Consider the following 13,594-nt stretch of genomic DNA (forward strand, 5'->3'; position numbering starts at 1 on the left):
ATATATATATATATATATATATATATATATATATATATATATATATATATATATATATATATATATATATATATATATATATATATATATATATATATATATAATATCTTCAAAAAGGTTATCTTGATGCTGGCGAGGGGCTCTTGATTTCAAAAACAGGAGCTACCCTTTCCCTAAATTAAACCTGCTATTCCCCATGCACAGTATAATCTCGACAAGTACAGCGCTTGTTACTTCCCCATGCATAAAAAAAAAGCTAGCCAGAAGGTCAGTTAGATGCAGTACTCACATTCTGCTCCTGAAGGTCAGTGACGCTGATGTTGTATATCACGTTCCTGTAACACATCAACATCACGTTAACACATCACGTAGTAATGAAGGGTTCACGTGATACAGTGTCAGACTCTGCCCCCTTCATCACTTTAACAGGAATAATAGGTATAAATGTAGTGGTCCGGGTCATGTATCAAGCTGACCAACACTTACTTATTATTTATACACTCATAATTTATATTATATTGCTTTGTATATATTATACACTATATTACGTGGACGCGCACACAAGCAAATACACAAAAGCACACAGGTACACGTAATAAATACACACATACACAATATACACAGGTACACAACTTGCCAGCGCAAACAGAGGTGTGTGTGTGTACTCACCTAATTATGGTTGCATGCATGCATGTGTGTGTGTGTGTGTGTGTGTGTGTGTGTGTGTGTGTGTGTGTGTGTGTGTGTTTTTGTGTGTGTGTGTGTGTGTGTGTGTGTGTGTGTGTGTGTGTGTGTGTGTGTGTGTGTGTGTGTGTGTGTGTGTGTGTGTGTGTGTGTGTGTGTGTGTGTGTGTGTGTGTGAATAAGAGAATGTGAGGGTGAGAGTGAGAATGAGAGAGAGAGAGAGTTCACCAACATTGTTTTGCAAGGGTTGATTCACATCTCCAATCCCCGTCTCTAACTATACTGACTGGCATTATTGATTCCTCCTCTGAGCTTTGCCATACCTACTCTAGACACTGTGCATAGAGCCTATCTCCACTCCTACTGATTAATTTGTATCACCCAAAGACCGAAAAAAAATTGTACCAGCCCTACTGCTCACTTTATTCATAGATTCTTTGTCGTTGTCGCAGGCATCTCATCCTGCCCTGATCCATCCAGGTCATTCCTCTGAGCATCCTATATGGCTGGCTCGTGTCTCTGATGATGCTCCCCTCGTCCAATATTAGGTTGAATTCTTTCAGTCTCTGCACAAAAGCACGTTCAAACCTGAAGTATGTTTAAAATTTTCTGAACGGGCTATATCAGATGGGGAACTGCATGCTGGTGCTGTGTGCGTTGAAACTGCTCTAACATACGTTTGTACACTCTTTTAAAGCAATCTTTTGTTAGGAGTCCTGGGGGTTGTCCCTGACGCTTGCACTCTCACATACACTGCCAAGTTCTAGTGATGTGATACCTGTTTTGTTCACTCACAGATACTTTTCCGAAATACATGTTTTTTTTCAGTATCTCTTCCTACATATTTTGTTTCCAATCCGGTCTGCTGCCGCCCTCTTACCTGACTTCCATTATCTTGCACTTAACTATTTTGATTCTTCTCATTAGTTATGTCATCTTTAAACACACACTCACATGAAGAGATTGTCTCTCGTAGAATATATATATATATATATATATATATATATATATATATATATATATATATATATATATATATATATATATATATATATATATATATATATTTATCACACTGGCCGATTCCCACCAAGGCAGGGTGGCCCGAAAAAGAAAAACTTTCACCATCATTCACTCCATCACTGTCTTGCCAGAAGGGTGCTTTACACTACAGTTTTTAAACTGCAACATTAACACACCTCCTTCAGAGTGCAGACACTGTACTTCCCATCTCCAGGACTCAAGTCCGGCCTGCCGGTTTCCCTGAATCCCTTCATAAATGTTACTTTGCTCACACTCCAACAGCACGTCAAGTATTAAAAACCATTTGTCTCCATTCACTCCTATCAAACACGCTCACGCATGCCTGCTGGAAGTCCAAGCCCCTCGCACACAAAACCTCCTTTACCCCCTCCCTCCAACCTTTCCTAGGCCGACCCCTACCCCGCCTTCCTTCCACTACAGACTGATACACTCTTGAAGTTATTCTGTTTCGCTCCATTCTCTCTACATGTCCGAACCACCTCAACAACCCTTCCTCAGCCCTCTGGACAACAGTTTTGGTAATCCCGCACCTCCTCCTAACTTCCAAACTACGAATTCTCTGCATTATATTCACACCGCACATTGCCCTCAGACATTACATCTCCACTACCTCCAGCCTTCTCCTCGCTGCAACATTCATCACCCATGCTTCACACCCATATAAGAGCGTTGGTAAAACTATACTCTCATACATTCCTCTCTTTGCCTCCAAGGACAAAGTTCTTTGTCTCCACAGACTCCTAAGTGCACCACTCACCCTTTTCCCCTCATCAATTCTATGATTCACCTCATCTTTCATAGACCCATCCGCTGACACGTCCACTCCCAAATATCTGAATACATTCACCTCCTCCATACTCTCTCCCTCCAATCTGATATCCAATCTTTCATCACCTAATCTTTTTGTTATCCTCATAACCTTACTCTTTCCTGTATTCACTTTCAATTTTCTTCTTTTGCACACCCTACCAAATTCATCCACCAATCTCTGCAACTTCTCTTCAGAATCTCCCAAGAGCACAGTGTCATCAGCAAAGAGCAGCTGTGACAACTCCCACTTTATGTGTTATTCTTTATCTTTTAACTCCACGCCTCTTGCCAAGACCCTCGCATTTACTTCTCTTACAACCCCATCTATAAATATATTAAACAACCACGGTGACATCACACATCCTTGTCTAAGGCCTACTTTTACTGGGAAATAATTTCCCTCTTTCCTACATACTCTAACTTGAGCCTCACTATCCTCGTAAAAACTCTTCACTGCTTTCAGTAACCTACCTCCTACACCATACACCTGCAACATCTGCCACATTGCCCCCCTATCCACCCTGTCATACGCCTTTTCCAAATCCACAAATGCCACAAAGACCTCTTTAGCCTTATCTAAATACTTATATGTTTCACTGTAAACACCTGGTCCACACACCCCCTACCTTTCCTAAAGCCTCCTTGTTCATCTGCTATCCTATTCTCTGTCTTACTCTTAATTCTTTCAATAATAACTCTACCATACACTTTGCTCATGCTACAAGCCAAGGTATTGGTCCCGTGTGGGTAGATTGGTAAAGCACTGCGTACCTTGTCCTAAGGTTCGTAGGTTCGAGTCTCCTTCAGCCAGAGATCAGTGTTTGTGTATATTTCGCATGCTCTCGCGAATTCCTTGCATTGTTCAAATCTCTAGTAAGGCTGATGCATGCAGGGGATGAGATGAAAAGCTGTAAGCCTTCTCCCTGAAAGCTGGCTGCCTTGGATCAAACGTGTAGCTCATGCTACACGCCAAGGTATTGGTCCAGTGTGGGTAGATTGGTAAAGCACTGCGTACCTTGTCCTAAGGTTCGTAGGTTCGAGTCTCCTTCAGCCAGAGATCAGTGTTTGTGTATATTTCGCATGCTCTTGCGAATTCCTTGCATATATATATATATATATATATATATATATATATATATATATATATATATATATATATATATATATATATATATATATATATATATATATATATATATATATATATATATATATGCAAAACAACCACTCTGAAAGAATAGAGAAATTCCAAGCACTTTCGTGACTACTCACATTATCCTTGATAACGTGAGTAGTCACGAAAGCGCTTGGAATTTCTCTATTCTTTCAGAGTGGTTGTTTTGCATATTCTGAAATCACCTGTTTACTGTGATCTTATTGTATGTATATATATATATATATATATATATATATATATATATATATATATATATATATATATATATATATATGTATATATATATATATATATATATATATATATATATATATATATATATATATATATATATATATATATATATATATATATATATATATATATATATATATATATATATGTATATATATATATATATATATATATATATATATATATATATATATATATATATATATATATATAAAACAGCTATACTAGCACTTATCTACCTTTGAAGAGTTTCGAAAGTTTCACTACTCTCTGAGCCCGGCCATGAGCCAGGGTCCTCCGGTGCTTGCCTGATCAACCAGGCTGTTGTTGCTGGAAACCCGCCGCCCCACATATCCATCACAGCCTGGTTGATCTGGTACCTGGTGAAGATACTTGTCCAGTTTCCTCTTGAATGCATCTACACTTGTTCCAGCCGCGTTTCTGATATCTTCTGGTAAGTTGTTGAATAGTCTGGGACCCCGGGTGTTGATACCGCACCCCTGCTCCTCACCCGGTTTATTTTACACTTCTTCTCATATCTCTCACTCCGGTATGTTGTTATGGCAGTGTGCAGATTTGGGACCAGGCCCTCGAGTACTTTCCAGGTATATATTATCATGTACCTCTCTCCCCTCCGCTCCAATGAGTACATATTAAAGACTTGAAGGCGTTCCCAGTAATTTAGGTGCTTTACTGGTTCAATGTGAGCCGTAAACGGTATTTGTTCCAGCTCCGATATTTCTCCTGCCCTGAACGGGGCCGTCAGCACTGAGCATTATTCTAAGTGAGGGAGCACTAGCGATTTGAAGAGTGTCACCATCGGCATTATTTCCCTTGTTTTGAAAGTTCTCATTTCCCACCCCGTCATCTTCCTGGCTGTCGTGATCTTTCTCTTGTTATGGTCTTTAGAACATAAGAACATAAGAAAGAAGGAGCACTGCAAGAGGCCTACTGGCCTATACGAGACAGGTCCAATTCTCCCACCGGCTTAAGCCAATGCCTTAACCTAGTGAAGTCAGACACTTCACTTAAGGAAGGAGCACTGCATCTGACCTAGTAGCACAAGCTAGTCAGGTCCAACTCACACCCACCCACACCCACTCATGTATTTATCTAACCTATTTTTAAAACTGCGCAATGTCTTAGCGTCTTTGACTGTACTCGGGAGTTTGTTCCACTCATCCAGAACTCTATTACCAAACCAGTGCTTTCCTATATCCTTCCTGAATCTGAAATTTTCCAATTTAAAGCCACTGCTGTGAGTCCTGTCTATGTTAGATATTTTTAGCACGCTATTGACATCTCCTTTATTAATTCCCCTCAAGGAAGGTTCCTTGATGTTGGTGAGGGGCTCTTGATTTAGGGAATTGGATCTGTGCTCCAGTTCCCCGAATTAAGCCTGAATGCCTTCCACATCCCCCCCCCCAGGCGCTGTATAATCCTCCGGGTTTAGCGCTTCCCCCTTGATTATAATAATAATAATAATCCTTTATTAATTCCTGTTTTCCATTTATACACCTCGTTCATATCCCCCCTAATGCTACGCCTTTCTAGAGAGTGCAGATTCAGGGTCCTCAGTCTATCCTCACAGGGAAGATTTCTGATACATGGGATCAACGTCGTCATCCTCCTTTGTACGTTTTCCAGAGCATTTATATTCATTCTGTAATACGGTGACCAAAACTGTGCAGCATAATCTAAATGAGGCCTAACCAAAGATATATAGAGTTGAAGAACAGCCTGAGGACTTCTATTATTTATACTTCTAGATATGAAGCCAAGGATTCTGTTAGCTTTATTGCGTACACTAATGCACTGTTGTCTTGGTTTTAGATTACTGCTAACCAGAACTCTTAAATCCTTTTTGCAATCCGTATCAGAAATCTTCCCTATGAGGATAGACTGAAGGCCCTGAATCTGCACTCTCTCGAAAGGCGTAGAATTAGGGGGGATATGATAGAGGTGTATAAATGGAAAACAGGAATAAATAAAGGGGATGTAAATAGCGTGCTGAAAATTTCCAGCCAAGACAGGACTCGCAGCAATGGTTTCAGGTTGGAAAAATTCAGATTCAGGAAGGATATAGGAAAGCACTGGTTTGCTAATACAGTTGTGGATGAGTGGAACAAACTCCCGAGTACAGTTATTGAGTTTTAAAAATAGGTTAGATAAATACGTGAGTGGGTGTGGGTGGGTGTGAGTTAGACCTGACTAGCTTGTGCTGCTGGGTCTGGTGCCGAGCTCTTTCCTTGAGAGGAGGTGACCAGACTGGGTGGGTCATTGGGCTAATCCGGGGGGGGGAGACATGGACTTGCTCTGCATGGGTCAGTAGGCCTGTTGCAGTGTTCCTTCTTTCTAAAGTTCTTATGTTCTTAATCCGTAATATTAAGATCTGCATTATTTAGTTTATATGTGGCATGGTTATTTTCCTCTCCAACATTTAGAACTTTGCATTTGTCCATATTAAACTGCATCTGCCACTTCTACGACCATTGCATCAGTCTATTCAAATCATCCTGGAGTGTTCTAGTGTCTTCATTAGAATGAATTGGACGGCCTATTTTGGCGTCATCAACAAATTTGCTTATGTCGCTATTTATTCCCTCATCTATGTCGTTTATGTAAATTGTGAGCAACAACGGGCCTAACACTGACCCCTGAGGAACACCGCTTGTGACGTGCCCCCATTTTGATTTCTCCCCATTTATGTAAACTCTCTGTTGCCTATTTGTCAGCCATGCCTCTGCCTAGGAAAAAAATTCTCCTCCTATTCCGTGTGCCTTAAGTTTCCTCAATAGCTTCTGATGTGAAACTCTATCGAAAGCCTTACTGAAGTCCATATGCACAATATCATATTCATTACCATGATCTACCTCCTTAAATACCTTAGTGAAAAAAGTTAGTAAATTCTTAAGGCAGGAACGCCCCTTTGTAAAACCGTGTTGAGATTCATTAATCATTTTATGCCTATCAAGATGACTACGAATTGCTTCGGAAATTATTGATTCCATAAATTTGTCTGAGGACCATGTCACTAGTTACCGCAATCGTGCATAGTTTATTATCGTCCTGTTCTACATAATCTATTATTTCAGGAATATCACTAGTATTTTCCTGGGTGAAAACTGAGAGGAAGAATTGAAAATTTCACACACATCCTTATCAGTGTCAGTGATCTGACCAGAGTTACTCTTAAGTGGGCCAATCTTGTCCCTAATCTTACTTCTGTATACCTGAAAGAACCCTTTTGGGTTAGTCTTTGAATCCCTTGCAACCTTAGCCTCATAATCCCTTTTTGCTCTTCTATTTTTTTTTTATTTCTCTCTTTAATTAACTGAATATATTGATTTCTTAACTGCCCATCCCCTCTTTTGATACGCCTATATATGCCTCTCTTTTGACCAATGAGATGTTTTATTCTATTGTTCATCCATTTGGGATCATTTTTGTTAGATCTAATTTCCCTACTTGGAACAAAAGTTGTCTGGGCAGCTAGAACTATGCTCTGAAAAACATCATTTTGGCAACCAAGATCACCTACCTGACCCATAGCCAGGATATCCCAATTTAGCCCACCCAGGTAATTTTTTCAGTCCCATGAAGTCAGCCAAGCGAAAGTCTGGGACAGAGATTTGATTGCAGTTATCTGGGTAATTCCATGATATATTGAAACTAAGTGATTTGTGATCACTTTCCCGAAGCTCACCATTAACCTCAAGATTATTAATTAGTGTTTCTTTGTTGGCAAGAACCAAGTCAAGCAGACTGTTTCCTCTAGTTGGCTCTGTCACAACCTGCTCTAAAAAGCAATCCTGAACCGCATCAAGAAAGTCACTAGACTCAAGATTTCCTGTTGTATTGTTCCAATCAATTTGTCTAAAGTTAAAATCTCCTATTAATACAACATTTTCATATCTAAATGCCTTATGAATTTCGTCCCATAACAGCTTACTGCACTCCCTATCAAGGTTTGGGGGCCTTGAAGGTCAGCTGACATAATTATTCCCAGGTCTTTAACGTGTTCCTTTCGTTCTATTTGGTGACCCTCTTGAGTTTTTTATATAGTGTTCCTTTTGAGTTCTTCATTGTTTCCATACCTAAGCAGCTGGAACTTATCACCACTGAACGTCATGTTGTTCTCCACTGCCCACTGGAAAACCCTGCTTATGTCTCCCTGTAATTTTTCAGTGTCCTCTACCGTAGTGACTCATGCTTATTTTAGTGTCATCTGCAAATGACGATACAAAAGTGTGCCGGGTGTTTTTATCTATGTCTGCTATAAGGATGAGAAACAGCAGAGGTGCCAGGACAGTGCCTTGGGGCACTGAGCTTTTGACCTCGCTGATGCTGGATCTTGCCCTGTTCACTACTACTTTTTGTGTCCTGTGTGTTAGGAAACCGAAAATCCATCTGCCTACCTTCCCCGTAATGCCCATGGCCCTCATTTTGTGCGCTATCACTCCATGATCGCATTTGTCAAACGCTTTTGCAAATTCTGTGTAAATCACATCTGCGTTTTGGTCGTCTTCCAGTACCTCCGTAATTCTGTCATAATGGTTCAGCAGCTGTGACAGACATGATCGTCCTGCTCTAAAACCATGTTGGTTCGGGTTACGTTGGTTGTGCTACCTGGATTACCTGGAGGTTATTCCATGAAATTTGTAATCTGCCGTCTCATCACTCATCACTGGTCCGTAATTATTAGCTAGTGCTCTACTACCTCCCTTATGCAAAGGAGCTATGTCTGCACTGTACGTGAATGGTATACAACACCGACAAGATCAAAATTAGACACATGTCCAACGTGTGCAACATCTGAGTATTATTACTGTAGACGTTTCGCTATCCAGTGGTTTCATCAATACAAAATTTATATTGTAAAGCCACTGGATGGCGAAACGTCTTCAATAAAGATACCCTAATGTTCCACACGTGTCCAATTTTTATTTATAATAGCACTGATTATTGGGTTAACCCACTTACTGCCCTTGCGTATCTTGGTGCCCCTTCTTGTACAGTCATCAGATCAAAACTATACACCATCTGGCTATCTTTATTGACATGACGCTTCACCTGAGCAGCAGGCTCTCCAGTCTGATAGACATGATTTACGAGGTGCAGCAGTAGAAGACATCGTCACATGTGGGCGGAACCCACCAGTGAAAAGAAGTTATGCTCAAAGTTGGGCCAGATGTTAGTAATGGCGTTTTAGAAGATATCCTCTGTACCAAGATACCATCTATACCGACAAAGGTATATCAAAGGTACCTAACTGGAGAGTGTTCCGAGGATCAACTGCCTTGCGGCTCGGTCCCAGACCAGGCCTCCCAGAGGCGCTAGCCGTCGGTGCTAGCCGCACGAAGTCCAACGTAAGCGACATGGCCGGGTTCTTTAGGAAATGAGCCGAGGAACTTGTCAATTTCTCTCTTGAAAACAGCCAGGGGTTTATTGGTAATCCCTCCTTACGTATGAAGAGAGGGTAGTGAAAAGTCTCGCTCCCGTCACACTTACTGAGTTTCCCTTCCCTTTTCATTTAGGATATTTTGACTGTCTGCCAAGCCTCTGATTTTCATGGGGAATGATTTGTGCGCAGATTTGGGCCTAAGTCCTTTGGAATTTTCAAATTGTAGATTATACCCTAACTTTTACACGTCTGATACATTTTCAGAGTTTTACTAATCTTGAAGCTCGACACTTATCCAGGGTTGTCTGGTATTTGCCTGATCAACCAGGCTGATGCTGCTGGCAGCCCGCCGACCCACATATCCATCACAGACTGGTTAATTCGGCACTTAGAGGAGAAACCTGTCTAGTTTCCTCGTGAAGACTTGTAAACTTGCCACAGCAGTGAGTCTAATATCTTCTGGCAAGATGTTAAAAAGTCTAGGATGACGGATGTTGATACAGTGTTCTCTTATTGTGTCCTGCATTTTACAGGGTTTATACTACACATTCTCCCGTATCTCCCACTCCAGTATATTGTTATGGAAGTATATACATTTGGGACCAGGCTCTCAAGTACTTGCTACGTATATATTATCATGTGTGAGTATCTCCGCTCCAGCGAGTACATATTTTAGACGGACTCGTTCCAAAGAGTACTGATTGAAAGATCTGAAACGTTTAGACATAGGTAATGTCGCTCGACAAGGTTTAGGAGGAGAATAAGAAGCCAAGATTCAATCCTCGTAAACACAAATTGGTGAATACATAATGGAGGTCAGGAATCAATAAAGCCGTTAGTTGCTAAGAGACAGGATCAAAACAATTGAACAATGAACTATGTGAGCACAAACATTCAAAGACGAACATAAACACAAATGCACACACACACACACACATACATTTCCTGAGGCGCACATCAACCACATAACTGCTGCAGCATATGGGCGCCTAGCAAACCTCAGAACAGCATTCCGACATCTCAATAAGGAATCGTTCAGGACCCTGTACACCGTGTACGTTAGGAAAAAAATACACACATACACAAGCACGTAAGGAAACTAGAGAAAGTGCAAAGGTTTGCAACATGACTAGTCCCGGAGCTAAGGGGCGTGCCCAACGAGGAGAGGTTAAGGGAAACGGACCTGACGACACTGGAGGACAGGAGAGATAGGAGACATATAATACTGAGAGGAATCGACAAGGTGGGCAGAGACAGGATGTTCCAGAGATGGGACACAGCAACAAGGGGACACAGTTGGAAGTTGAAGAATCAGATGAATCACAGGGATGTTAGGAAGTATTTCTTCAGTCACAGAGTTGTCAGGAAGTGGAATAGTCTGGGAAGTGATGTAGTGAAGGCAGGATCCATACAAAGCGTTAAGAAGAGGTATGATAAAACTCATGGAGCAGGAAGAGTGACTTAGCAGCGACCAGTGAAGAGGCGGGGCCAGGAGCTATGAATCGATCCCTGCAACCACAACTCGGTGAGTACAACTAGGAGAGTACACACACACTCTTTCAGCTGCACTGTTTATATTAGTCCTTAATATACTTATGTACTCGGCTTTACACTAACAGAGTAAAAATCAATTAACACTTTTAGCAAATTAAATGTCAATGAGCACAAAGAGACGGGGATACAGAAACAAGCTTCTATTTGGGCTGAATCTCGCTCTAAGCAGAGCTTTTTCTAGTCACGTTACAGTGGAAAGTTGTCCCAGTGGAGACTGGTGCTGCATATTTGTGTGTTGGTCTGCATGCATGTTCACCTTCAACCTTCACTCATTAAATGAGAGAATTACTGAACTCCACTAATTACACACATATAAGTAATTACAAATGTGTAATCAATCATTAGTCACATATAGGTAATGACTGCTAATGACAGACTGTCACAAAAAGGTGATCACAGTTAGTCACTAACAAGTAATGACAAGTAGTTAAAGACAATGACAAAATAATGACAGACAGGTAATGACAATAAATAAGAGAAATGACGAAAAAAAACAGAAAAAAAAGTTAGATAAGACTGACCTGCCGCCGACCAGGAGGGAACCAGATGAATCATGGAGAACCAACTTGAAATGTTCGTCCTGACTCACGTTACCGACGAAGCGCATCACCTCGTGGTCTCCTGCAACACAACACTACCTCAGAAACAAGCACATACATACACAATTTTATATATATATATATATATATATATATATATATATATATATATATATATATATATATATATATATATATATATATATCTTATTGCATATATATATATATATATGCAATAAGATCACAGTAAACAGGTGATTTCAGAATATGCAAAACAACCACTGTGAAAGAATAGAGAAATTCCAAGCGCTTTCGTGACTACTCACATTATCAAGGAACAATGAAATGTTCATAGTTCATTGTTCTTTGATAATGTGAGTAGTCACGAAAGCGCTTGGAATTTCTCTATTCTTTCACAGTGGTTGTTTTGCATATATATATATATATATATATATATATATATATATATATATATATATATATATATATATATATATATATATATGTGTCGTGCCGAATATGTAAAACTGGTCAATTAGCAAGAACTCATTTAAAATTAAGTCCTTTCTGAAATTTTCTCTTATACGTTTAAATATATATTTTTTTCATTAATGTTAATGTAAAAATTTATAATTTTGCACCAAAAGAATCTTAGAAAACTTACCTAACCTTATTATAACAAGAACAATTTATGTTAGCCTAACCCAACTAAATATATTTTAGATTTATTTACAATAAATTAATACTAAACAAACACAGTGAAATATATTTTTTCGTTAGGTTCAGAATGATTTTGGGGAAATTATTGCATACACAAATTTTCGCTTGTCCTATATGGCAAGATGAGCGTTGCTATTTAAGCCAAGATCGCAAGTTCTGCCTATTCGGCACGACATATATATATATATATATATATATATATATATATATATATATATATATATATATATATATATATATATATATATATATATGTATACATATATATATATATATATATATATATATATATATATATATATATATATATATATATATATATATATATGCAATAAGATCACAGTAAACAGGTGATTTCAGAATATGCAAAACAACCACTCTGAAAGAATAGAGAAATTCCAAGCGCTTTCGTGACTACTCACATTATCAAGGAACAATGAAATGTTCATAGTTCATTGTTCTTTGATAATGTGAGTAGTCACGAAAGCGCTTGGAATTTCTCTATTCTTTCAGAGTGGTTGTTTTGCATATATATATATATATATATATATATATATATATATATATATATATATATATATATATATATATATATATATATATATATATATATATATATATATATATATATATATATATATATATATATATATATATATATATATATATATATATATATATATATATATATATATATATATATATATATATATATATATATAAATATAAATAAATATATATATATATATATATATAAATATATATATATATATATAGATATATATATAAATATATATATATATATATATATATATATATATATATATGTATATGATGAATTAGACACATGTGCAACACTTGGGTATCTTTACTGAGGAAACGTTTCGCCACACAGTGGCTTCATCAGTCCATACAAAGGAGAATGGTGAAGAACAGGAGGAGTTTGAGGTAATCAGTCCCTCAGCCTTGAGTCGATGTGGTTAGCCCATCAATCTTTTCAATCTTTTCAAGATTGATGGACTGACCACATCGACTCAAGGCTGAGGGACTGATTACCTCAAACTCCTCCTGTTCTTCACCATTCTCCTTTGTATGGACTGATGAAGTCACTGTGTGGTGAAACGTTTCCTCATTAAAGATACATAAGTGGAAATATGAACACAAATGCAGTATAATGTGATCCTTTATTGACAACGTTTCACCCACACAGTGGGCTTTATCAAGTCACACACGGATCCGTGTGTGACTTGATAAAGCCCACTGTGTGGGTGAAACGTTGTCAATAAAGGATCACATTATACTGCATTTGTGTTTATATTTCCATTGTGTCGGTATTTTATACCATTTATTTCCAGATACATAAGTGTTGCACATGTGTCTAATTTAACAACTTGTCGGTTCTCTGAACCATTCATCTACATGTATGTGC

General features: G+C 38.5%; 1 protein-coding gene across 2 annotated transcripts in view; it reads right to left on the minus strand.

Moving 5' to 3' along the window:
- The window catches only part of LOC128689055 (semaphorin-1A), a 205,373-nt gene extending 193,849 nt beyond the window's left edge, over nt 1-11,524 (minus strand). For both annotated transcript variants that reach the window (XM_070087426.1, XM_070087425.1), the window contains exons 1-2: nt 11,428-11,524; nt 290-335 (exon numbers count right to left, since the gene is read on the minus strand). In XM_070087426.1, the coding sequence (XP_069943527.1) occupies nt 290-335; nt 11,428-11,513 (132 nt within the window). In that variant the 5' untranslated portion in view covers nt 11,514-11,524. The remainder of the gene's footprint in view (nt 1-289; nt 336-11,427) is intronic.
- Between the last annotated feature and the right edge of the window lie 2,070 nt (nt 11,525-13,594).

The sequence above is a fragment of the Cherax quadricarinatus genome, chromosome 21 (genome assembly GCF_038502225.1).
Source record: "Cherax quadricarinatus isolate ZL_2023a chromosome 21, ASM3850222v1, whole genome shotgun sequence".
Lineage (NCBI taxonomy): Eukaryota > Metazoa > Arthropoda > Malacostraca > Decapoda > Parastacidae > Cherax > Cherax quadricarinatus.